Here is a 26,873-nt window from a genome sequence, read left to right on the forward strand (position 1 = left end):
CAGATATAGGTACTAATTTAAAGAGCCCAACCATCTCATTAAGAGATTTAATTCCAAGAAAATTTTGCCTTTATTATTTAGAAACTGTTTATCAAATTGACAATACATATTGCTTAGATAAGTTAATTTTACTAATAAAGAAAAATCTATCCAGAAGAATTTTAAAGTACTTCTAGGGTTTTATTCATAAGAAATTAAAGTTTTTATTTAAATTTTATACATATTTTTAGTGTTAAGAAATATAATAGTGTGAAAAAATACTTCCAACCATAAAAATACATTACATTGGGATAAAACTCTAGTGGAAGAAAAATTCAATGAAGTAGATTTTTATTGAAATATGAATTCAAGGAGAGGAATTATCAATGTAAAATTTTCACTGTGAAAGAAGAATTTGATCATATATTTTTTTAAGTAGATGAGAGTTGGTATAAGTCACTATAATATTTAGATTCCTTTAGAAACATATAGAAGACTAACGTAATATTTCTATTGTAATATTTACAATCTTCCTGGAATTTTGCAACTAATGAAATTGATATCCATTAATATTTTAACATCCATTAAAATGTAGAAGCATACATAGTTTTTCAAAGTTCTTTTGGGGGTTCAGAGCAAAATGTTTGAAAACCATTGGTTTGCACTGTAGAGCATGAAGCCATTGCTCTGTAATCTGACCTTCAAGGCTTTTCATGTTCTAACACCTTCCTAACTCTCATTCTTCCTTTCCCATGCAGCCTGGGCTCTAGTCCTGGCCAACTCTTCTCCTTCTCACATCCAAGTCTTTAGAAATGCTACTACTCTCTTCCTGAAGGCCTTTCCTGCCTTTTTTCTTTCGACAGGTTCCTCCCATCAAGAGAAAAACAAATACCGTATGCTAACACATATATATGGAATCTAAAAAAAATTTTAAAAAAAGAAAATGGTCAGAAGAACCTAGGGACAAGATGGGAATAAAGATGCAGACCTACTAGAGAATGGACTTGAGGATACGGGGATGGGGAAGGGTAAGCTGGGACAAAGAGAGAGTGGCATGGACATATATACACTACCAAACGTAAAATAGATAGCTAGTGGGAAGCAGCCGCATAGCACAGGGAGATCAGCTTGGTGCTTTGTGACCACCTAGAGGGGTGGGATAGGGAGGGTGGGAGGGAGATGCATGAGGGAAGAGATATGGGGACATATGTATATGTATAACTGATTCACTTTGTTATAAAGCAGAAACTGACACACCTTTGTAAAGCAATTATACTCTAATAAAGATGTTTAAAAAAAAAAAAAAAAAGAGTCAGCTCTTCCAGGAAACTGTCACTGCTTACCCAAGGCAGTGACAGTTTCCTAGTTTCTTCCTCCTCTGTGCTCCCAAAGCACTAACAGGTCCCTCCACCAAGCACTTACAGGTTACAATGACTAGACTGTTTTTCTAATCCTCAGTGTTCCCTACTGCTCTGTGGCTTCTCTTATTCTCCTTTGTGTCCTCAATCTTCTGAGCACATAGTGGGTGCTAGTAAGGATGTGTTGAGTAACAGGATGGAATGGCTCCCTGTGTCTTCACTCTCATTTTTTTATTTTTAATTTTTTATATATTTCTAAATTAGCCAAGCCCACCTTTCTGTGTTTCTCAGCACAGTCTGCTAATTTTCTCTTGTTGCTTTTGCTTGGGCTCTGCTCTCCCATGGATGCCCTTAGCCTTGTTCTCATCAGTAATTGTCCAATATAGTGCCTCTCTCACTGCCAGTGTTCTCGGGAGAGCTGGCAGTTTGGAACTCACTGAGCATTTTCTCATAAAAGCAATGTTCCAGGTGATGGTTGGGTTGGGACACAGAGCCTAATCTGCCCAAATATATTGAAAATAAGAGATGTCTGCAATAAAACAAAATTCAACCGTAGAAAACTAAAAAGATTGTTGATAATACAACATGTTTTTCAAAAATAAGTTTCTGAGCTTCTATTTTAAAGGGTCATGGAGAATACGTCTTTGCCCTGTGGTGGTCTCGGTAGGTGGGATAGAAACTAACATTTGTTAGACATCTGCTCCTTGCCAGGCACCATGTGCATTTTATGTGTTGTATCATTTAATCGTCACAACACTTTGCCAGGTGTTTCAGATAGCCTTTGTTGAATTACAAGCCACTCCACACTTACACAACAATCATTTATTAGCTCACAATCCTGTGCGTTGGCATTTTTTGACTGGGCAGTGTTGGGTGGCCCTTTAGCTGATCTCAGCTAGGCTCACTTCTGCTGCTGCACTCAAGTTGGTAGATGGTGGAATGAGAGGGGCTGGATATCTGGAATGGCATCGTTCACGAATCTGGTAGTTGGCATACTGTTACTGGGGTTCCCCTTCATGTAGCCTCTCCAGCAGGCTAGCTCAAGCTCATGGCTGTGAAGGTCTAAAAGGGCAAAAGGGAAGATGCAAGGCCTCTTGAGGTCTAGGTTTGGATCTGACATGCTCTCATTTCTATGTTCTACTGATCAAAGCAAGGTCACAAGGCCAGATTCAAAGCCTGGAAAATAGATATCACCTCTTCATGGGAGGAAGTATAAAAAGTCTGTGGCTATTTTTAATGTACCACACAAGAGGGCTTTATTACTCTATTCTGTGGGTACCAAAATCTGGGTTCAGAGAGTTTAACCATCCTGCCAAATACAGCAACTCATAAGTAATAGAAGCAAGATTTGAACTCAGGTCTGTCTGAACCACAAATTCTTCAGTCTCTGCTGTACTATAACTTCTCCCTTCTCTTTCCTCCCTTCCACTCTCTTTTCTTCTCCTACCCACTCTCCCATGTCCAGACTGAGAGGAGGATGCAGAAGAAAAAGTGAAGTTGCAGTGTTCATACCTGGGCTGTGTGCTACCATCTCTGGCTTGATAACTAATATTTTAGGGAAACAAAGCTGGCTGTAGGACCATTTTGGGTGATTGTTTTCCTACCTTTCTTTCTTATTTCCTTTTCTCTTCACCAACATGAGAAAGGTCTGGGATAAAAGTTGTTGATTAGAATTACAATATATAAAACTATATCCTCTGCTTCCACCCGATTAGCGAAATCTGAGAACAGAATTTAGGTGTTTGTGGAGGGGCATTGGGTGGGGAGAGAGGGGTCAGATGGGGAATGCACTTGATAATGTCATACTGGTCCAACAGGGGTGCAGGGGCCCAAATCCAGGTGTGGTGTGACTCTAAAACCTGTGCTCTACGCTTCTCTAGGGCCCAAACCAGAAACAAGAGTCATCCTTGATTCTCACATTTCTCATCAATTTATTAATAAATCCAATCGGGTCAGCCTCCATAACAGATTCCAGATTTGTCCATTTTCCTCTATCCCCACTGCCACTCATTACTCTATCCAATCAGCGATCACCTCTCTCCAGGACCAAAATAGCCTCCTTCTTCATCTCTCCGCCCCCAAGATCCTTCCTCCTCATAACAGCCAGCATGATATTTTAAAGGCACAGATCTCATAGCAGCAGCCCTCTCCACAAAGCCCATTCACAGTTTCCCATTCCTCTCAGGTTGAATCCCTACCTCCTTTGCCATCTACAAAACCCACAGCCCTGGCCTCCACCTATGCCTGCACCTCATCCCCTAATGTCAGGTTTTCCCAGTCTCATTGCCATAAGGTAGGCACCAGCTCCTCCTACCTACAAAGCCTGCCCAGCTCCTCGCCCTGCTTGCTCCTTTCCATTATATGAGCCATTTTCGTGTGTGTTCTTCAGAGAAGCCTTCTCTCTCTATCAGCTCTAGTTAGTGTTTATACCACCTCGTCCTCGTTGCCCTCTGTTACTTCACCTTGTTCCTTTTCTTCATAGTACCTAAAATTATTTATAATTGCATGCGTGCTTACATGTTTATAATCACTTTTCCCTAATAGAGTATGATCTCTGAGAGGGCAGGAATCATATCTGTTTGTTCTCGGCGTGTACTCACAGTTCAGCATGGTGCCGGGACTCAATACATACTGTGTTCCAGTCCCAGCTCCCCTGCTCACTAGCTACGTAATTGGCAAGGCATCTAACCTCTCTGAGCCTCCAATTGCTGGTCTATACAATAATAAGAACAGTAATTCCTACATCTGTGAGTTGTTCAGAAGTTTGAATGAGATGATAATGTATGCAAAACCCTTTGAAATCTGCAGAGAACATTCTAGCCATGTGATGAATTATTTATGCCCTGACTCAGGGTCAAAAATGGAGTGTAGTCATGCCGACCCTGGTTCTGACAACTGCTAGGTACTTTCAAGGCTTCTCAATGAAGTGTAGGCTTCAGACAAATGAGAAATCTACTAGACTGCTCTCTGCAGTTGGCTGAATTTCCAGCCAGCACAGATATGATTATAATTAGAGTTTCAAGAGTTCTATTTCATTTCAAAAGGATTCCGTGGTACAGTCTGCAGTCTACCTGAGATGTGTGTCTAGAAGCAGATTCCTGTGGCAGGTGTTTTTATTCTGGCCTATTTGCTTCTTTTCCTACAATATCAGGGGTGTCTGTTTCTATTATACTCATTATTTTCAGTTGCCAGGTGAGAAGAGATTTTCCATATGGGAGATTTCAGATGGTGACCACTGAGCAAAATACGTAGTTCTCACCCACTCTCATCACTTCCTGATTGAACAGTTGCTTGGACAAACTTGCTTTAGCAGACCCAGGCCTTTTATTAGCAGCCAGAGAATAGTCTATAATGGGAGGAATTACTCTGCCCATGCATTTCTCCAAGGAAAAACATTTTTTTAGCCTGTCAAGACAGTAAAAGCTCCTATTAGAAACTATAGCAAGGTCAATTTCTCCATTCTTGCTGCTAAAGGATTCAGGACGCACCTCACTGCAGACCCTAAATTAACAATCCAATGGGAGTTGAGCTCGCTGGAAATGGGCAGGGATGTCCAAGTGAGCAGGACTCAAATCAAAGCTGAGCCCAACATGGGCGTTTACATATTTCAAGCCCCATTACCTGCTTTTCTGCCGGGTCCTTTTGATCATAATAACTCTTCACTAGGCAGAGTGGCAATAGTGGCAAGATCCACCCAATCTTCAGAGACAGGCTGACTTTTTTTTGTTCCTTTTTATTTATCTAATGATTTCCAGTTTTAGCCAGCAGTGCTAAGGAGCCACAAAAGTCATGAGTCCTTGTTGGGATTGCTCTGAGTGAAAGAAAAGCCCATATCTGTAAGTACAAAGAAGCAGGTTGGTCTCAAGCAGCACAATTCTCTTTGCATTCATCCTTCCACTCCAAGGATGAAAATAAATACATACATACCTGTGTTTCAAGTCCATTCTGGTGCCAAATGCTGCAACTCATTGATAAGACTCCGTATGAAGTGATTGCTATTCAAGATCTCAACCCAATCTCCACCGCGTTCTTCTTTGATCCTGAGCTGCACATCATGACCATTTGCTATAGAATCTGCTGGTTGACTTAAGAGAGGGCGCTGGTTGTTTCACACCAGGATGAAAAGTGGAGGCTTTTCCTGCATTGAGATGGAACAAAGAGTAAACAATGTCATCAGTGAGATGACTGAGCCAGAACACAAATTCAGTTGCATCCATTAACCGTTGCCTATGGAGGTCCCCAGCAAGTGACAACTGAAGTGTCCCTCGGTTGGTTCTCCAGTCAGTTGGCTACGAGTCAGCCAGCATCTCTTATCTCCTTCCTCCAAACCAGGCTCTTATGTCAGGCACTCAAAGTTAGAGATACTAAGACCCCATTCCTGCCCTCAAGGAACTTATGCTCTAACCCTAAGCTCTTAAAAAGAGGTTCCAGAAGGGTAGGTAACTTGTTCAAAGTTACACCATTTTAAGTGACTGATCCAGTATTTGAACCTTGTTTAAAAAAGAAAAGTTTATTTTTTATTCCAAAGCTTCTCCCTTTTCAACTATACCACATTGCATCCTCTTGTCACATTGCAGTATAATTACTTATAATTATTTTCAATTGCAGTTATTAAAATGTATTTAGCTCCACCTAACTTAGCAGGTGATTAGCAGGGACATAAGTCAAGGTGTAATAGTGCATTATAAATGTTGAAAATATTCCCATATATTAAACATATTTTATCTATTTAAAATAAAAGTGAAATTGGTTTATCTCTGGGTGATTTAAGTGATGTTTATCTTTTTTACACTGTTGTGTATCTTAAAATTTTTCTGAAATGAGATTGCATTGCATCTATCTTTTTTGAAAAGTTATTTTTAAAATAAAACAAAATATATATGAAAATGCTTTTTAGGCTGTAAAGTGCTAATAAGTATCAGCTACTGAATTCATTGCAATGTAATAAAACCCTCAATGCATGGATCAGGTTAAAAGCACATCCAATCAACCTTGGTAACTGATGTTGATAAATGTCCCAGAAGTAGGTGCTCCCAGAGCAGTAAGACTATGGTATCAAGATCAAACTATCTCAGATTTGGTGAGCCCAGCTTTGCCCAACTTTACCAGAGGGTACAGAACAAACGAGGCCAGAGCCTGGTCAGGTGTTGCAGTGTCTAGAAAGGTGGAAATCTCTCCCTCTTTGTTGGCAATCTCTCATTTTATGGGAGGTTTAAAGAAATGCCCAGTTGTACTATTCACATCTGTTATCAGCCACTTTCCCTCAAGGATTCCTAGTGGGAATTTGGTTTTAATGACACTGCATGTGAACTTGGGTCCCCAGCTCCTTGAGCAGGTGGATAATAGTGAGCTTAATTCTGGGCCAGGCACCCTGGAACTTCTTTACTTTGGATGTAATCCTTCTTTTGCCTCCTTAGAAACCAACCTCTGCCAATAAGTACTACTCCTCCTATCCAAATGAAGCCTAACAATTTCTTCTCAGGCTCACTGATCTTTGACCAACCAACCCCTTGTGTATAGAAGAGTCCCCTCCCTTTGGACAAAGGAGGTTTGGGCTTCCCTAGAGGTTTAGGAGATCAAGGCTGGTGATAGAAACTTCTAGGGGTATTAGCCTAGCAGTTCTGAGCCTTCACACTTGTCATACATCAAAGTAGCTTAAGGAATATATTCCTAATTTAATCCAAGGTTCCTTCTAGACACTTATTATATTGGTACATGCTTTCAAGCAGAGTGCTTTATAGTTGGGAGGTAAAATAATATTTTACAATAGTGTATGATTTCAAAGGCACCTTCACTTGCACTTTTATTTCATTTAATCATCACAGCAGCCCTTTGGGACACTTATTTACTTTGCAGTGAGGAAAACAAGGCTTAGAAAGGATGGGTGGTAAATCCAGGGTTCAAGGGCAAGACTCAATCCCAGGTCTTCTGACTCCAAATATTGGGCAATTTCTGCTGCTTTTCTACAACTAAAAATCTGACCCTAGGTCACGGGCTGAGAATGTGTAGGGTGAGAATGATCTTACTCACAGTGAAGCTGTCGTGCAGAAGGGAAGGAGAGGGGACAGGAAAGGAACCACTTTCCACTGAGCTTCTCCTCAGTGCTGGCTGTCTTCCATGCACTATCTCCTGTAAATGTCTTCCGTGCACTATCTCCCCATTTACAGGAGATAGTGATGGAAAAGAAATGGAAATAAAGCAAGATTCAATTACTTCCCCGAAGTCACATAGCTTACAAGTGACAAAGGTAAGCTGATAACCAGTCTTTCTGACCCCCAAATACACAATCTTCTTACCACACTTCATATTTCACTACAACTCAGTGCATTTACACACATGGTCGATTATAAAAAGCATGACAAAGAAAAGTTCTCCGTTTTAGAAAGGTTCGTGTTTTTAAGGACACACATATATCTCCTTTCTTTCCCCCAACCCTCCAGCACAGCTTTCCATGTGACATGGCTGACTTCTGCTCCCTTGCAGGGTGTGTGCTGGTGGTGTCTGTGATTGAACAGCTTGCTCAAGTTCACAACTCAACGGTCCAGACCTCAATGGAGAGACTGTGCAGCTACTTGCCTGGTAAATACAGAAAGGCTCACTTGGCTGTGGGTCTGCGTTTTTTCTCATTCATGAGCCATCATGAGGGAGTTTATACCCTACATGTGCTTATAGAGGAGAATCTGATTGTGTTATTTCTGTGAGTTGATATTCTCATGGAGCTCATAGAAATTAAAAGGAAGACACAAAAAAATACTTGAGGCAATTTTTTTCCCCTGACATTCATTTTCTCTCATGGCAGAATGAGATTGTTGTGGACATTTAGGGAATAAAATGTAGAATGGCCGATTGTTGTTTTATGTGTCACATTTATAATGATTTGCCCACCTGGTGTTCATGGCCTTAAGTACCAAGAAGGTCAAAATTATGAATAATGAATAAGTTTCAATGATTTATGTTAATTTAACCACATACATATTCTCAGATGCAAGCACCTCCTTTCTAACACAGAGCTTTATTTAGGCTGAGGAGACAATGGATCTTAAAACTCCAAATGGGAAAATAATCTGTGGACATTCCATTGATTTGAACTGGATCTCTATAAAATCCTTTACACATCCTGCAAAAGAGGGAAATGATTGGTGGTTTAAACAAATTGTATAGTTTTTTACACTCTCAGCAGAAAGAAAATATTGATGCTATTTCTCTTATAGAATACTGTTAGGTGTACAATCACAATGAATAAACTTCTTTGAGAGTCAAATTTTCATTCACTTAATGTTAAGGAACTAATTCTTCAAAGATGCCTACATTATTATTTTTAAGTAAGGTAGTTGGACTCATGACGATTTTATATTTGATTTAACAGATGTTGTGTCAATGGCGTCAAAACATTTTCGGAAAATTTATTGCATGCACTCTCAATGTATACTCATAAGCTCATTTTTTTAGAATTCAAAAATAAAGACTGGGAAAGGATAATACACAAATACATGTGTTTGCAATGTCCCAGTTTGACCATTGCTAAGATTTTGACATATTTTCACAGAATTAGAAGGTAACAAATAAACTTGAAACGCCCTTTGGCTTCCCCCACTCCCAGTTACATTTTCCTACCACCTCCCTAGATGGAACCACTCCTAGGAGCTTGATGGGCATTGGGTTTGGCAAATTTTATACTTTTACAGTCACTTGTATGAATCCATAGACTATGTGTAGTATTGTCTGTGGATAATTTTTAACCTTTTCTTGGTAAAAGGAAACAAATTAAAAAACACACGCAAAATAAATGTAGAGCTTTACCAGTTGTTGAAAGGTGAACACCCTTGTAAACATAGCCCAGGTCAAGAAGGAACAAATAGGTAGCCGCTCCAAAAGTCCCATCCACATGCCTCAACCCATCATAAATTCCTCCTCCCCCCTAAAAAAACAACATCCGGAAGGTTACTATAATCATTTCCTTGTATTGCTTTATAGCTTTATCACCCAACTGCATATCTCCAGACACCATAGTCTTGCCCAGTTTTTAAATTTTTGATGTGTCTTTTAAGTCGATTTTAATCTACCAGTTTCCTTTCCATCCCTTCCTTTTCCTTGTAATTTAGCTGTGGAATCTGCCGTGTAGATTTCTGCATTTTCCTGATGGCATCCCTGTGGTATGATTGAATATGTTTCTCTGTGCTCTGTATTTCCTGAAAATTGGCAGCTGGATCCAGAGGCTTGATGAGACTCCAGTTTGATTTCTTTGGCAAGGCTATAAGTGATGGTGTTTTCTTTCATCAGGAGGCCATCATAAGTGGTTTTCTCTTTTTTATTTTTGTGATACTAACAGCTGTTGATGCTCTATGACTAGGTCTATTAGTTCATTGGAGGTTGCAAAATGGTGCTATTCTAATCTATCAGTTATATTTCCTTTAGTAGTTGAAATATATTAGACACAGTTTCCTTCATCATCATCATAGTTTAGGGATGTTTTTCCCCACAGTTCCTAATGGTACTATTATTCATTCTAAGAAAGGCAGGATAAATGCTTGATTCTTTTGTTTTACTTGCCAGTTTTCAAATAACTCATTGCCTTTGTAGTATCATCCCAAAGAAGTCACTTGGTTTTCCTTAAAGTATCATTATGAACTCATGAATTTATACACATTTGATGAGTTTCAGACTACTTCAATTATTATCCCTTTAAAGCTCAAATTCTCTCATCTTTGACCAGTAGGAACTTCTTCAAGTTGGCTCCTGGGTCCTTTTGACATAAGTCTAAGTAGTCTTTGTAGCTTCCTCACTAACTAGTGTGACAAGTTGTTCCAGCCTGTCTTGTACATTTCCAACCCCAGGCTTGAAATCAGTCATTTCTCTTAGAAGCTCTAGTTTCTTTTAGTGGGAAATAGTATTAAGACCATGATCTGGGTGCATAGGAATGTCATTGCTACTCAGTTGGTCCTTCTTTCTAGACTTCTTCCGTTGACAGTGATAGAAAATATACATATATACATTTACATATATTATTTTAATATAAAGTATATGAGTTCATTCTGACACTTCAAATTCAAATTCAGGACTGTAGGAGTTTTTTTCTTAGTTTCTTCTGTATCATATCTGTATCTTCTTCTTTCCACACTCAAAGTCCTAACTCTCAAGGACAGGGAGACTGATAGAATTAAAATATCTCATAATTACTCATTTACCTATCCTTCTTTACACATATGACAGCCTCAGGACGTCAAGCCTAACACTACTACTATTAATATATTTTATAATCATTGAGAGCGGTTAAAAATTGTTTTTTGAATATGCTTTTCCCATTTCTCCACCCTTTTCAATCATTGTACTGTATTATTTGAGTATATGGCCATTACGTACAATATATACATTCCCTTTTCATCTTCATTTAGTTTTAGTACCATCAGCAACTGTAAGATTGATGTTCACCACCAGCCCTTATGCAGATGTCTCTCTAGTCGAGTTGCTGTCTAAAGTTCATTCCTCAAGAAGGACTCATGGGAACAATATTCCCTGAATTCTTGCACGTTGATAACAAGCTGGCTTGTCCTTTATGTTAGAAAGTCAGTGTTTTTCCAGATATAAAAATCCTTGGCAGGGACTTCCCTGACAGTCCAGTGGTTAAGGCTCCGCACTTCCATTGCAGGGGGTTCGGGTTCAATCCCTGGTCAGGGAACTAGGATCCCACATGCCACAGAATGTGGCCAAAAAAAAAAAAAAACCTTGGCACAATTTCTTTCCCTAAGTGTCTTAAATATGTTATTTAAAAGCCTAATGATAATCTAATTTTCTTTTTCTTATAAGTCACTTGCTGTTTTTGCCTAGTTCAAAGGATTTTTTTTTCTTCTATAAAATTTAGTCATCTAACTAGACTATGGCTTGGTGTCAGCTATTGTATATTGATGTTCTCAGGCATGCAGTGTGCTCTTATTCTCTCATTTTGAAACTAATATGTGGCTTCAAATACATTTTTTATAATTTCAGGAAAGTTTTTAGTATTTGGTCAGTTTCCTTGATTTGGTTTTCTTTGTCAGGGATTTCTATAACCATATTTTAAATCTTTGCCTGTATTCACGATTTTGCCTATCTCTTGAATGAATACTTTTTATCACTTCAATTATTTTTTATCTTGAAAGTTTTCCTCTTTTCCATATTCTATTTCTCTTAGAACGTCAGCTATTGTATTCCCTTCTTCTTGTGTTCATTCTAATTTAGATTTCATTACTTTTATAATCTTGTATTCTTCCCTGAGTTCTTTTATTCCATACCTGAGTTTTTCCAATTCTGATTTCTGTTGTTCTTTCATGTCTTATACCATTTTATTAATGCTTCTCACTCATTTTGAAATACTGTTATGTTTTAATCCTTTTTTTGGCATGGTTTTCTGGCATGCTTTTGCTATCTGTAAGGATGTGATTCTGTTCCTTATTCTTTTTTTTTTTTTTCTTATAATAACTTTGTATGGGAGTTGACCTAGATACATATCTGTTGCTCATTTTTATGTGAAATTAGTTTTCAAAAACTCTTAGAAAGAGAAGTGGCTCAGGGTAGCTTCTCCAAATGCACAGAACTCCTTCTTCCATTGTTTTTGTGTAGTGTTAAAAAGTAAGTAAATAAACACATGGCTGCTTGCATTTTGAAATTTTCTGATTCTGTCCCTCTGCACACTTTTACCTGGATTTTCTCTTTACTTTGCTTCTATCCAACTCAATTTTGATTCCAAACCCACTAGTTTCCCCTCAGTGTGGGCCCTGTCCTGGAAGGGAGGTCTGGTAGATCAGTTTCTAGAACTTGTAAATGCCTGACCACTCAAACCCTTTAGTCCTTACAACCTTGAGTCCTTTGCACTCATCTGCTACTGCAGTGGGCAAAACCCCTCCCAGTTTCAGCTGATGTTCTTCATTGGCCCACCATACTTTGTCGTCAATACCTGTGGGCTATTTTGGAGATTCTGCTATTCATCCCTTTGCTTCCCTTTACTTTCTCCCATACTGATGTTGATAACCCTTAAGTCCCATGATTGTGAGTGGTTTATCGTTGTCTTAATTGTATTCTGGGAATCGTGGAGATATCTAGTTTTGTTGTAAGTATTGTCGGGGTTTTGGTTTTCCTATCTAGAAGCTCTATTTTTTTTTTTTTTTTTTTGTAGAGATTCAGTGAAATTCCAAAACTCTGTTGCCTCCACCATCATCTTTCCAGAATCCTCCCTTGTGGGGACTGTAGTTTTACATCAATGTTTACTGTATATACCACTCTGCAACTTCTGCTTTTCACTCACCATTATGTTTTTGAGATCTATATGTGTCAAGACATATATAGACTTAGGTCAGGCCTCTTAATTACTCTATAGTCCTTCACCATATAAATGTCCCATATTTTATTTATCCATCCCCATTTTTATTGGACATTCAAAATCTATTATAAACCTTACTTTATATTTTCACATCTCTGAATTAGAGAAAGAAGAAAATGTTATTACCATTTTACAAAAAGGAAGAAAAATTAAAAAGTCATAATCATCATTAAGACTTGTTTTGATTGTTGTCATTTCTGTGTAATAGACCACACTGACAGATATCACCATTTTTACCTTGAGTTTGATTTTCTCTTTTTAAGCAAAGTTGTGTTGTTCAAAGATGAAAGGCTGAGTAAAAGTCTTATTTCTCAGATGATCCTGTTCCAGTGTACCAGCAAAATACAAAACAACATGAACCAAGATTGCTGGTGTTCAAGGTTCCACCTTGGCTCCTTTTGACTCATAACAGAAAATTTTAGAGTCTGCTGAGGTAAAATGAGAGGTTGAAAATCAGATGGTGGTAAAATAGAAGCTAGCACTTTGCCAAGGGAAGGAAAGTTGGTATTTCAGTTTTTCAGTGGAGGGTTACCTTTTTTTTTTTTTTTTTTTTTTTTACAAATACAACGATTCTTTATTTTTTTTTGAAAGAAGGTTGTTCTTTCCCACTTTATTTTTATTATTATTATTTTTTAATTAATTAATTTATTTATTTATTTTTGGCTGTGTTGTGTCTTCGTTTCTGTGCGAGGGCTTTCTCTAGTTGCGGCGAGCGGGGGCCACTCTTCATCGCGGTGCGCGGGCCTCTCACTATCGCGGCCTCTCTCGTTGCGGAGCACAGGCTCCAGATGCGCAGGCTCAGTAATTGGGGCTCACGGGACTAGTTGTTCCGCGGCATGTGGGATCTTCCCAGACCAGGGCTCGAACCCGTGTCCCCTGCATTAGCAGGCAGATTCTCAACCGCTGCGCCACCAGGGAAGCCCGAGGGTTACCTTTTAATTGGAGGAATTTCAAAGGATTTATAAGGCTATTTGGAGTTATTTTCATTTTATTAATTAATATTCACCTCTAGATAGAAATAAAGTACTCAGTTTGGATTAAAGGCTCTTTCACCTGACAGACATAAGGGCAGGGTTGGCGTTACTGTTTCCATTTTGTGGATATGAAAGAGTGCACAGAATGGTCACGTGAATTGTATAGGGTGACAAAGATAGTCTGACCCTTAGCTAAAGATTTCTCCTTCTAGAAAACATAATAGGCCTGGTCCACAGTGACTGCCTGCACCCAGTATTGCCTTCTGTCTGGTGAGAATGGGAGAGAGGGGAAGTCAAAATATGCACAGCAACAAACAGTTATTATTTTAAAAATTATTTTTAAGTAGTACTGCTTTTATCTCCAAAGCTAAACAAGTATATAAAACATAACCTTAGCAGAGAAACCGTGCAAGCAACATTCTTGAGAATAATCACTCAGTAAATCATGCGGGCCTTTCCGATGCCTGGGAAGACAATGTTTTTTGGAATTGTGCAAAGTATTTCTGACCTTCAGTTTTACCCACTGCATTTGCCTCTGGCTCTCATTAGTAAACACCTTGGAAGAATCTCAGAATTGTTAATGGAAAAATGATTAATGGAATCATTCTCACCAGGGGTCAGTAGACTCATATGCCCTCAGAGTCTTGCTAGAACTTCACTTTCTTGGGTCACCTGTGCAGAAATCTTATCTCCATGGAGTATAATAGTTAAAAACTCATGTCGTCTTAAAATGAGGAAGGCAGCTCTCCTCACATTCTGTAGGTTCTGAAAATCTACATGCAGCCCAGAACGCATAGCTACAAAACTATCTCAGTGGTCAGTTCACCTCACTGTGCTGCAAATTTCTCATCAGCAGTTAGTGTATACCTGAGGTAGATGAGGCATCAAATAAAATGTCCTAAGTATGTTGAAATGCATACTACAAATAGTTTGGGCTTTTGGGGTAGAAGACTTTAATCTCTTACTGAACCACTGTGCTCTTGGGCAAGCCTTACCTCTCTAAACCTCAAAGTTCCTTCCCATAGAATGAGGGTAAAAATAACCACCCCCTCAAAAGTTTCTTATGAGAAACGAAGTGATGATAAACATAAGAGTGACTTACAACTTGGGATGTTCTAGGTTTTATTTACACCCACACATGTGGATACACCTATTGTTCCTTTTTTAACCTTCCTTTGCCCTGGGGAATGACCATACTTTTTTTTTCCCTATGCTGTTCCAAGTCCTTTTGATTCTGTAGAAATTAAATGCTCTTGTACTTTCCTGGTCATGGGCAAGGTTTAACTGTATACATTTTACATCAGATAGGTTACTAGCACTATGTTAGTGCCGGTCTTTTCTTCAGTTGTAGCAGTAACAGGTTACCATCTGATCATGGCTGACTGGGCCCTGTCTGGCTTTTTCTAGAGACTTTGCCTCTCTCTGCTCTGCACCCTTCTGTGTTGACCTAGAGTTTAGCTCTCAGAGGCCCATCTCTTGTCCCACATTAGCCCATCTCTGCAGGAGCCTCTCATTCTTAACCATCACAGAATCTGTTTGAGAAAACTGATTGTTCAGATGGCCCTGCACAGAGGGTGAGGAGAACATTGCTGCCACTTACTTCAACTTGAGCAAAATAATGTTCTATAAAAAATACACACACATGCAAACACCTCTTATTTTACCAGAAAAAAGAAAAATGTTCTCTGCCTTTCAGGCAGCACTGCAAGTATATCAAAGAACACCCTGGTGTCGATTTTTAAATTGCTCTGCTCTCTGCTAAACTAGTTTTACATTAACGATACTAGAAACTCATTTCCAAAGTGCTTTGCAAGTTCATGTAATTTTGAATGTCGCTTACATAATCCTCCAAGCTTCCAAGACAGTGAAGGGAACTGAACTGAATCCTACTCCTACATTGTTCAGATGAGGAAAGTGAAACCCAGAAGGGGAGGCAACCTGACCAAGGTCAGAAGCCAGTTAGCTGGTGCTGAAACCCTGGTGTCTGAGACTTCGGACCTCAGAGCTTTTTTGACACCCATAAAGAGGAGCACCCAAGGGGTGCAGTTTTTATTTTATAACAGTTGAATTGATATTTAATTCACATGCCATACAATTCACTCATTTAAAGTGTATAATTCAGTGGTTTTTAGTATATTCACAGAGTTGTGCATCCATCGACACCATGAATTTTAGAACATTTTCGTTATACCAAAAAGGACCTCCATGCCCCTTAGCCATCACCTCCCAAACATCCATTCTCCCCAGCGCTAAGCAACCACTAATCGACTTTATGCCTCTGTGAATTTGCCTATTCTAGGCATTTCATGTAAATGGAATCGTAGAAATATGTTTCTTTCACTCAGCATAATGTATTTAAGTTCATCCATGTTGCAGCATGTATCAGGAAGTCATTACTCTTTATAGCTGAATAATATCTTGTTGTGTGTAGAAAGCCCATTCTGTTCATCCACTCAGTAGTTAATAGCCATTTGGGTAGAGGTATTTCCACTTCTTCGCTATTTTATATAATTCCTCTATGAACATTCATGTATAAGTTTTTGTGTGAGTATAAATATTTGAATTCTTTTGGGCCTAGAAGTGGGCTTATTGGCTCACATAGTAACTCAATATTTAACCATTAGAGGAACCGTCAGACTGTTTACCAAAGTTGCTGTACCATTTTATACACCCACCAGCAGAATATGAGGATTCTGATTTCTCCACATCCTCATCAATACTTGTTATTATCCGTCATTTTTTTTTAATGAGAGTAACCGCCTCTTTATTTTATGAATTTATTTATTTTATTTATTTATTTTTGGCCTCATTGGGTCTTCATTGCTGCACACGAGCTTTCTCTAGTTGTGGTGAGCGGGGGCTACTCTTCATTGTGGTGCACGGGCTTCTCATTGCAGTGGCTTCTCTTGTTGCAGAGCACAGGCTCTAGGTGTGCGGGCTTCAGTAGTTGTGGCACTTGGGCTCAGTAGTTGTGGCTCACGGGCTTAGTTGCTCAACGGCATGTGGGATCTTCCCAGACCAGGGCTTGAACCTGTGTCCCCTGCATTGGCAGGTGGATTCTCAACCACTGCACCCCCAGGGAAACCCTTATCTGTATTTTTATTCTCACATATCATCGTGGGTGTCAAGTGGTATCTCACTGTGGTTTTTATTTACATTTCCTTTAATAGCTGATGATGTTGACTATCTTTTCATGTGCTTATTGGCTATTTGTATAACTTCTTTGGAGAATATCTATTCAGATGATTTTTGAAAACGTTTGGTACAATTCACCAGTGAAGCTATCTGGTCCTGGGCTTTTCTTTATGGGACATTTTTGATTACTAATTTAATCTCTTGCTGTATGTCTATTAAGATTGTATATTTATTCTTGAGTCAGTTTTGGTAGTTTGCCTTTCATTTGCTGCCATGCAGATGTCATAGTATTTCCTTATCGTTCTTTTTATTTCTGTAAGGTCAATAGTAATGTGAGATTAGTTTTAAGTTCCTACTTCAAAAGCATAATGTGTTTGAAGTCTCATGCTTTATTGCAAAAAAAGTCCCATGAAACTATCTATTTTAATATAAAAGTAATATTTACATTATTTACCATTGAGTAAAATTGAAGTACCAGAGAGTTTTCCCATATTTATCCTGTTGTTTCACTACCCTATTCTCCAAGCAACTGGTAGCCCAGTTTGAGGTAAGTATGACAAGAAAAATTTTTCTCAGGGAGGGTTTCCCATCTGTCCCCAGGACAGTCCATCCATCCTAACCATGGAAAAGTCCTCCATAGAATTACCAGGGTTCCACAGTCAGCTGACAAACTGGAGAAACAGGACCAGAGATTTAACAGGTTTCCTTGTCCAAACAGACCAATCCATAAAGCCTTCCTGTACTTTCATAACATGGGAAGCAGGAGAAGGAGGTTGTCTAGGCCATGGGTTTGCATATGTGTGTGTGTGTGTGTGTGTGTGTTTCTCTGGTGTAGATGGCAATGCAGAGACACCTGTGACAGTTAGTAGCCTTTTATGTCTGGAATACCAACAGCAAAAATTAAATAGCCAAAGTAAAGTCTTTTTTCCCCATATGAACATCAGAGAAGAATATTTTCAACAAAGCAATATTTCAGATTATTTACTTTAAAGCAAGTCCTGTTTCTGTCATCATCAACAAATGAGATCCTTACCAACATTCAGACATTCCCTGTTGTACAAAAGAAAATGAGACTCCAGAATTTAACTGTATTTTTATCAAAAATTAGTGGTCTTTAACATCTACAGTAAACAAAGTGCCATTTACATAAACCTGAGATGGAAATGATATTTTCATGGGTATATTAACTATAACATTTCTCCCAAACCTTTACAATTAATCACTTGAATTAATAATAAATTAAGCACTTAGCTTCAGTTCCTAGTAAAGATCATTATTAACTCGTGTGTTAAATTCATCATAATGAAAAATAATTTATTTCCCCTGATTTTTCTTAGAAAAACTGTTCTTGAAGACCACCTGCTATTTAGTGGTAGGCATATTTGGACCAGACATCATAAAACTGTGAGTATGCCAGCACATTAATCTGATTTGTTTGCTGGGACGTGATGGGGGGGAAGCAGGAAAACTGGGAGGTAGCTGGCTCCATTTCCAGTTGGATGTACTTTTTGTAAAAGGGCGTAACCTCTATCCAGTTCTTGTTCATAGTGGAAAATTCAAACCTGACTCAGATCCTTTGTGATCCTAGGCAAAGGCTCCCTTTGAATTACAGTGTGGCAACCTGGCTCAGTTTCTCTCCAAGAGGCTTTCAGAAGGAATTTCACCAATAATGCCAACAAATGACAAGATCCTAGTGACTGGACATGGGATTTTGACCCTTTCTCCTGAGCTTGACCTACACTCCCTCCTGGGTTCTCGGGCCACGTGCTTCTCAGGTTCTTTCCTTCTCTCCTCCCACCTGCTGGTTTCCTGGCCTTCTCTCCAGCCCCACCCCTCAAGATCCTGTATGTGCGCCATTATCATTATCTGTCTGCTTCCTTTCTTTCTTTTCTCTTTTTTGAGCTCAGAGCACTGGATCAGATAAATCATATTCCTGTTCATGGCACTTTCTCATCAAGGATTCATACATGGCTTTCTTGTATTTCTTATTTAGTTATTTACCTAGTTACTTTGAATACTGTAATTAGCTTCCAAATTACCTCCCAAGGCAAATTCTAGGTCCTTGACAATAACTTACCCTAACCACACGGTCCTTCTCTTCATTCTCAAGCTTTTCTCCACCCGAGTCATAAATCCCATGTTTATCTTTCTCTTGTTTCCTTTTTCTATAGTCTTTATATATATGTATATTTTTATTAATATGATAAATTATAATCATAAAAATAATATATGCTAATACAATAAATAATTATTAATATATTTATTTTATATATTCCTTTAAAGCATATTTTAAAATTCTGGTTATTTCTTTACTTTATGAAGAGAGTATCACATTGTTCATAATCTTTGGGGACTTAGCGCTTACATTTGTATGTCTAAGATTCATCCACAGACTTGTGTCGCTGCTGTAGTTCATGCACTCTGACTGCACACAATATTCCACTGTGTCTCTACAAGAGTCTATTTCTTCACTCTCCCATTGACGGGTGTTTGGGTTGTTTTCTGGTTTTGCACTGTTCACATGTGGCACTTGTGAACAATGCTACTGTGAACATTCTTACATGTTCCTATTTTATATGCCTAATATTAGCCTCAGAGCAGAGTGGCTTAGAGAAGCTAACCCCACAGAAGGGTAGCCTGCAGTTACAGAATTCTAAAGACAAAATGATACAGACCAGAGGGATGATCAGTGTTCCATCGTGCTGCGCACCTGCCTCTATTTATATTGCCCTCCCTCTACTGTGGTCAGTGATTTTTCATGAGCCCTGGACTGGGAGTTTTTGGAAGGCAGGGACCCCTTCTTCTTAGCTCATATCTCTATTACTGCCACTGCCTCCTAATAGGACCCCAGCCCTGCAGGATTGCCCATTGCCTTGCAAGTCCATAATCCACATTCTAGCTGGCTAGATAGCTTTTTAATGCAAAACTAATTATGGCAATCTCCAACATAAAATTTTCACACCCTTTGCAGGATTCCTTAGTCCCCTATACAAAGCTCTTTATGAACTGACCCCTGAGGACATTTTCAGACTCATCCCTGGCTGCTCCACAGCACACCATGCTCCAAACCACTTGTAATTCTCCCCACACATGAGAAGGTTTTTGCCTCAGGACCTTTGCATGAGCTGTTCGCTCAGCTTGGCACATCCAAAACCTGTACCCCAAACAAATCTTACTTCTCTGGACCTCAGCTCCAGGGTCACTTCCTCTGGAAGCTTTCCTGACCCTCCCTAGGCTAAGATAGATACCCCCAACACACACACACAGACTCACACACATTCTTCTTATCCTGTGCAAACCCCTAGCACAGCACTTATCATGTCTGTTTGTACTTTAATTCTCCATTTACTTTTTTGAGTTGCTAACTAGATTGAAAGACTTCTGAGGACTAAGACTACATTTATTCATCTTAAGCAAAATACTGAATATGTGGAAGGAAGGAAGGAAGGAAGGAAGGGTGGGAGGAAGGGGAAGCAGGGAGCTTTGTATCTCCAGGGCTTGGTGCAATACTTGAGCATAGAAAGCCTTTAGTAAACATTTGTTAAATTGATTCATTCTTTATAAAAATAAAATTATCACTACAGATGAACTAAAGAAAAGAAAACAATTTAGCCTATTCAATGAATCTGTTTACACACCTAGTCTGAGCCAGGTGCTCTGGGGGAAACATCAGCTTGGCCAGAGAGGTTTTCCTGGGCCTAGATCAGGGAACCAGAGAAGTAAGTGGAAAACAGTCACAGAAGCCAAAAAGGGCAGTACACACAGATATGCAAAAGGGATGTCAGAGATTAGCTACCAAGTGTGCTGGGAGTAATAGGGAAGTGGCCTGAGTTCACTGGGAAACCCAATGCTCTTCTGTAGCTGGCTAGAGGGCACTGAGTGCAAGAGCCAGTTAAGCATGGGATCAAAGAGAGGACAGACAGACACTGTACTAGATAACTACAGGTGTGGACTGTACAAGAGACAGTCCCCACCTCAAATAACTATAAGTGGACACAGGGTGTTGAGAAAAAATGGACCTGGCAAGCCACTGAAAGAGGCTGAATAGGTGGTGGGGAGGGGAAGAAAGTTTTTCCTTTGAGAGTCATAAGATGACTAATTCTCATTAGTATGGGGGAGGCCACTTTGAAGAAAGATAGATATAATAAATGATCCCCCTTTGTGGTTGCGTCCACTATTAGTTTTGTTTGTGTGTAATTTTCCAGGACCCATATTAGTTGTTTGCTGATAGCAATTTCTCTTCCTATGGTGGCCTCTTCTTACAGCTTAGTTTAATCAATCACATGCAGTTCTGGGCTGATGTAGACCCTGAACATGACAACCTTATGATTTAGTTTTACCTGAATTTCAGGCTTCCAATACTAAATGTGTTTCCTAACCCAGAGGGCATCCCTCCTCATTATTTCACAGGTCAATTCTCAATGATTCATGGACTAATTATTCAGCAACTACATTTCCTACCCACAGGCGAACCACAGGATGTTGTTAGGAAGTGGGACACCTGAGTACTCGGGCATTCATTAGCCCAAGAACCTGGGTCAGGCAGGGCGGGGCTACTTCCGGGAGCAACCACGCCTAGCCAGTGACCACGTGCTCGGTCTTCCTTGTCTTGACTTCTGTTGTGCCAGAGGTTGCCATAGCAAAGCTGATGCTGGTCTTCTGTTCATCTCACCTTGCTTCATGGTATCTATTTATGCTCTCAATCATAAAATCTTATATTCCAAACTTAGGGGCTTTCAGAAATCAGGAGAGGCCTAAACTACTAACATGTTTAGAAGAAAAATGCAAAACAGGGTTTAAAACAATTTTGGTACAACTTAAATGTAATTAACATATTTTTAAATAGCAAAAATATAAAGTACAATAATACAACTGAGCCATTGACAAGGTAATGACAAGATTTATAGAAATGATTAAATTCCTAGTACACGCTAAAGAGTGTGGTCCAGAAGTGAGATAAAAGTGTTAAGTCATATGAGGAAGATCTTCTTTCAATGTTGTGAGTGTATCTCTGTGGCTATATATTAATGTATAAATTCTCCTTTGAAAGTGATGTCAAAGGTCTAAATCTGAGAGCTTTCTTGTGTGAAAGGCCCTGCCCTTGCTCCCTGCCATAGGCTATCACTCTACCTGTCTGTTCAAACTTAACCCTGACCGTGCTCCCTTCTTTTGATTTATGATGATGCCAATCATCAGCATTGACCTCCTTCTACCATGATCCTAATTAAACTTGTTAATTAGCTCTGCCGAATGTGTTGAAGCTTCCTCCCCACATGACTCACTCCTGTACAACTCTGTTACCTGTAAAGGTAGTAAAGGATATAAATTGAAATGTGACCATTTTGATCTTATTTGCAGTTCCAGGGAAAAGAAGGCAATGTTGGATGGGAATAGTTATTAAGGGTTTGGAGATTTCCTAAGGATTTCACAAATTATGTATAGCCTAGGCCTTCTATCCCAAGGTTGGTTAAGAGCACACATGCTACTTTGCCACTTCTTTGCATCTTGCACATTGTCATGGTCTTACACTTGTCTGGATGTATGAGGCTCAGCACTTTCTATTCTTGTCCAAAGGAGTGCTTCTCAATTCCAGTCTTTTGATGATAAAGCTCTGATCTTAGAGGACTGGGGAGGGAAACCACATACCCAGTTCCCCTCTTCAATTTTTCAGTTCAGAGAACACAAGTCTCACTCTCTGAATGAGGGGCCCCCATCCCCACTCCCATATTCAAGTTCGCTTACTTGAAATTTTGCTCTGTTTGCAGGGGAAAGAGAATAGATCTTGGACACTATATGATGAATTGGCTCTGGTGGTTCTGAATTGCCACAGATGGGATATTGGCCTTAGGTTGGAAAAAAAAAAAGATTAAGCAGAGCCTTATTTATTACCCTCCTGAGTCCACAAAGTACCAGATCCCCCCAAAGACAGCAGTCATCAATTAAATAAATGAACCATTAAGTTGAGAACAGATGTGTGAAAACAGCCGCCCTCTCCTGATTTACTGACCCTTGGTAGACATTACTTTGGTAATGGACCTTGTGTGTCACAAACTGCTTGTCCCACAGCTTAGTTACCTTTAAGTTACCTTCCCCTCCACCTCCTATGAAGGAACCCTGGGGCCAAGCAGATGACTCTCATGATGAGCTCGCTTTCCTGTCTTAACTCAGATGCTCACAAAAAGCTGAAAAGCCGTCTAGCCAGTCACATTGTTAGTCTCATTCAGCTGGAATGAGATTTGAAAGCCATGATCCCAGCCTATGTTTTCACATACTAGTGACCATCAAAATATTTTCTCTTTTTTTAATTGAAGTATAGTTGATTTACAATATTGTCTTAGTTTCAGGGGTACAGCAAACTGATTGGGTTATACATATATTCTTTTTTATTATTTTCCATTATAGTTTATTACGAGATATTGAATATAGTTCCCTATGCTACACAGTAAAATCTTGTTGTTTATCTGTTTTATGTATGGTAGTGTGTATCTGTTAATCCCATATTCCTAATTTATCCCTCCCCCTTCCCCTTTGGTAACCATAAGTTTCTTTTCTATTTCTGTTTTGTATATAAGTCCATTTGTACTATTTTTTAGATTCCACATATAAGTGGTATCATATAACATTTGTCTTTCTCTCTCTGACTTACTTCACTTAGTATGATAATCTCTAGGTCCATCCATGTTGCAGCAAATGGCATTATTTCATCCTCTTTTATGGCATTGTTTAATTCTTTTTTATTCCATTGTGTATGTGTGTGTCTATATATATAGACACACACACACACACACACACATATCACATCTTCTTTATCCATTCACCTGTTGATAGACACTTAGGTTGCTTCCATGTCTTGGCTATTCTAAATAGTGCTGCTATTAACATTGGGGTGCATGTGTCTTTTCAAATTAGAGTTTTCATCTTTTCCTGATACATGCCCAGGAATGGGATTCCTGGATCACATCAAAATATTTAAAGATCTCTGAGATGGGCTCTCTTTCTCCGATAGGCTTTTCATTAATATTGGGGCAGTTCTTTCTGCAAGAAGGTTCATGATATAAATTAAGACTCAAGGCCCCTCCTCGCACTTTTTGCTTGGCAGTCCAAAGTTAAGGTTATTAGAGCTTTTAAAGATGTTTCAATGTTCAGCAACTATTAAAAGTGCTACTTATGCACACTAAGTGAAACCAGGATGCGTTTCTGTTTTATTTTGTTTTGTTTGCACCTTGCTTTTGTTTTACCTCTCTAAATCTTGTTTTTTATTCTGCATGTCCAGGTAGAAAACTCCCTTGGAGGAGTGGACAACCTAATGGAGGGTTGATGGAATGGTTATTGGAGAAATAAAGCAGAAACAGGAATGAAGCCAGGGAGAAGATCCAATGACTTGCATCCAGGCCCTGGTCACAGGGCCAAGCATTGCCAAGCTCACCAGTGCTTCTCAAGGGCTGGCCCATGCATGGGCTGTGACTGCATTCAGTCAAAAAAAGCAAAAAAACAGAAACAACTTAGCTTTGCTTGTGAAGTAGAAGGAAGAGGAAGAGGAGGAGGGTCAGGGAGAGAAGAATGGTGGTAGTGATTGTAGTAGCTGTAGAGATAGTCACTGTAATAGTTGGAGGGGGAGGGTGTTAGAGTAGATTTATTACAAGGGCACCTAAACATGTCATGGAACTTAAAGGCAGGAAAATATCCAGGCTTCAGACAGAGCTGGAAACAGGACTGGGAAGCCACCAGAAACAGAGTCTTCCTCACTGCACACATTGGGTTCTGCCCCCTGAACCCCATCCTACAGACTAGCTTTCCAAATGCTCTGTCCTCATGGCAGGAAATGACATTACAGTCCCCAGTCACTATAGCTCCTGCTATTCTTGGAACAGCCCAGAATGAAGTCAGACTTTTTAATGCCAATTCCAAATTTCCCTGAGAGAGAATCTGATTGATCCTACTTGAATTGCAGTCTAATGAGGACCAATCAACTGGCAGGAGATATGAAGTATATGCACAGTTGCCAGGAACCCACCCCTACAGGTAAAGGGGGACAGTTAAGTGATCATGTGAGTTGAGAAGAAACCCCTCAAAATAGCTTCTAGAATTTATAACTGTCCTTCCAAGATTAGTCTCTAGATATTACCAATGTATGTTTCTGGAGTCTGTTTTTATTGTTTTGATTTGAGTTTGAATCAGTAGTTTACTTGGAAAAGTTACTCTAAGTCCACACATGACTTGTTCCTTCATTTGAAGCAGCACATTATACTCATCCTTCTTGGTTTAAGAGTGTTGGGGGTGGCATATAGAAAATGAATATGCAAGGTTTGTTTTAACCCCTTCAAACCTAGACATAAACCAAAATGTTTGAAGAGTACTATCCTTACACCATACTCAGGGGAAAAAGTCAAATATAAACATATTTACTTTAAAAGGAAAAGAGGTGATTTGGATTATATCTAAGAAAATAATTTTAGGTGTTTAAGGCTATATCAAAGATTTTTTGCTATAAGGCTCAGCAAACATTAAAATGTTGTTCTGGGGCTTCCCTGGTGGTGCAGTGGTTGAGAGTCTGCCTGCCAGTGCGGGGGACACAGGTTCGAGCCCTGGTCTGGGAAGATCCCACATGCCTCCGGGCAACTGAGCCCGTGAGCCACAACTACTGAGCCTACGCTCTAGAGCCCGTGAGCCACAATTACTGAGCCCACGTGCCACAACTACTGAAGCCCCTGCACCTAGAGCTCGTGCTCCACAACAAGAGAAGCCACAGCAATGAGAAGCCCATGCACCACAGCGAAGAGTAGCCCCCAATCGTCTTAACTAGAGAAAGCCTGCGCGCAGCAACAAAGAGCCAACACAGCCAAAAATAAATAAATTTAAAAAAATAATGTTGTTCCCGTGAAATTACACCCCTGTCCATTTTTCCTTTCTCAATTTTATTTGCGGCTTCTCCTGAAAAGCATCACAGTGCCCGTGTGAGAGGCCGGCTCACAGCCCAGTGCTGTGAGCCCGCTCTCCCCACCCCCAGGACCTTATTCTAAAAGTAGGAGAGAGCAAGTGGCAGGAAATCGTTATGATCCAGCAGCTGCATGGAACTGGACTCAAAGGCCATACTAGAATCCATTCTGGGAACTGACCTTCTTTTGAAATAGCTTTTGTTTCCTAATGCCTGAGAGCTTTTAAATATCCTTTGTTTTGCCCTATTTCCCTCCAGGCTCAGAGCTGATGTGAATGCTGATGTGGTGTGTCACACCCTGGAGTTTTGTAAACAGGACCCTGGCCAACCCTTGTGTCACCTCTATCCCCTTCCCAAGGTGAGTGCTTTTTCGTTCTGAATGTCAGATTACGGTGATATGCTAGCCCTTTGGAAATCTGGTAAAGGGAGGTTCAGCTTCACTGGCTCAGTGGTTTGGGGACAGGGACCGGCAAAATGACATTTTCCATTACATCGCCTGGAATAATATTCCCAAACTTCAGCTTAGATCCCTCCCCCATGCCACCAAAGAATGTCTTTGTTGTTTATTTTAGACTGTAATCTAGAGCTGGGGCGGCAGTACATAGGAAATCTGACCAGCCAAGGTGAGAAGAGGTTAAATCCCTCTCCACCCCTTAAAAATCAAGCAAGTTACTTTTATAGAGTGACCAACTCATGCAGTTTGCCCAGGACTTTCCTGGTATAAGCACTTGGAAGTCCCACATCCTGGGAAAACTTGGGCAGTTGTTCCCCCTAGTCTAAGCTTTATTGTTCTCACCCATAAAATCGGTCTAACAAAATACCTAAAATACCTCCCTCATAGATTTGTTGGGGGAAGTAGGTGAACTAATATACATAAAATGCTTAGCACAATACCTGCTGCATAAATAAGTATTAATAAAAATGGTAGCTAATATAATTATTACCAATATCATTATTATTCAGAGGTAGCTCTTCAGAATACCGTGTGTGCATTATATCATGTTGGACAATTTTTTTATTTTTATTTATTTATTTTTTTAATATTTATTTATGTATTTATTTTTTGGCTGCTTCGGGTCTTAGTTGCGGCACATGGGATCTTTCATTGCGGCATGTGGGCTCTTCATTGCAGTGCATGG

The 26,873-nt window shown here is 39.6% G+C and overlaps 1 protein-coding gene across 3 annotated transcripts in view; it reads left to right on the top strand.

Moving 5' to 3' along the window:
• AOAH (acyloxyacyl hydrolase) overlaps positions 1–26,873 on the top strand; it is a 195,175-nt gene that overhangs the window by 29,685 nt on the left and 138,617 nt on the right. For all 3 annotated transcript variants that reach the window (XM_059933610.1, XM_059933609.1, XM_059933611.1), the window contains 3 exons: positions 7,821–7,916; positions 18,137–18,203; positions 25,993–26,092. In XM_059933610.1, coding sequence (XP_059789593.1) covers positions 7,821–7,916; positions 18,137–18,203; positions 25,993–26,092 — 263 coding nt within the window. The remainder of the gene's footprint in view (positions 1–7,820; positions 7,917–18,136; positions 18,204–25,992; positions 26,093–26,873) is intronic.

The sequence above is a fragment of the Balaenoptera ricei genome, chromosome 9, assembly GCF_028023285.1.
Source record: "Balaenoptera ricei isolate mBalRic1 chromosome 9, mBalRic1.hap2, whole genome shotgun sequence".
Classification (NCBI taxonomy): domain Eukaryota; kingdom Metazoa; phylum Chordata; class Mammalia; order Artiodactyla; family Balaenopteridae; genus Balaenoptera; species Balaenoptera ricei.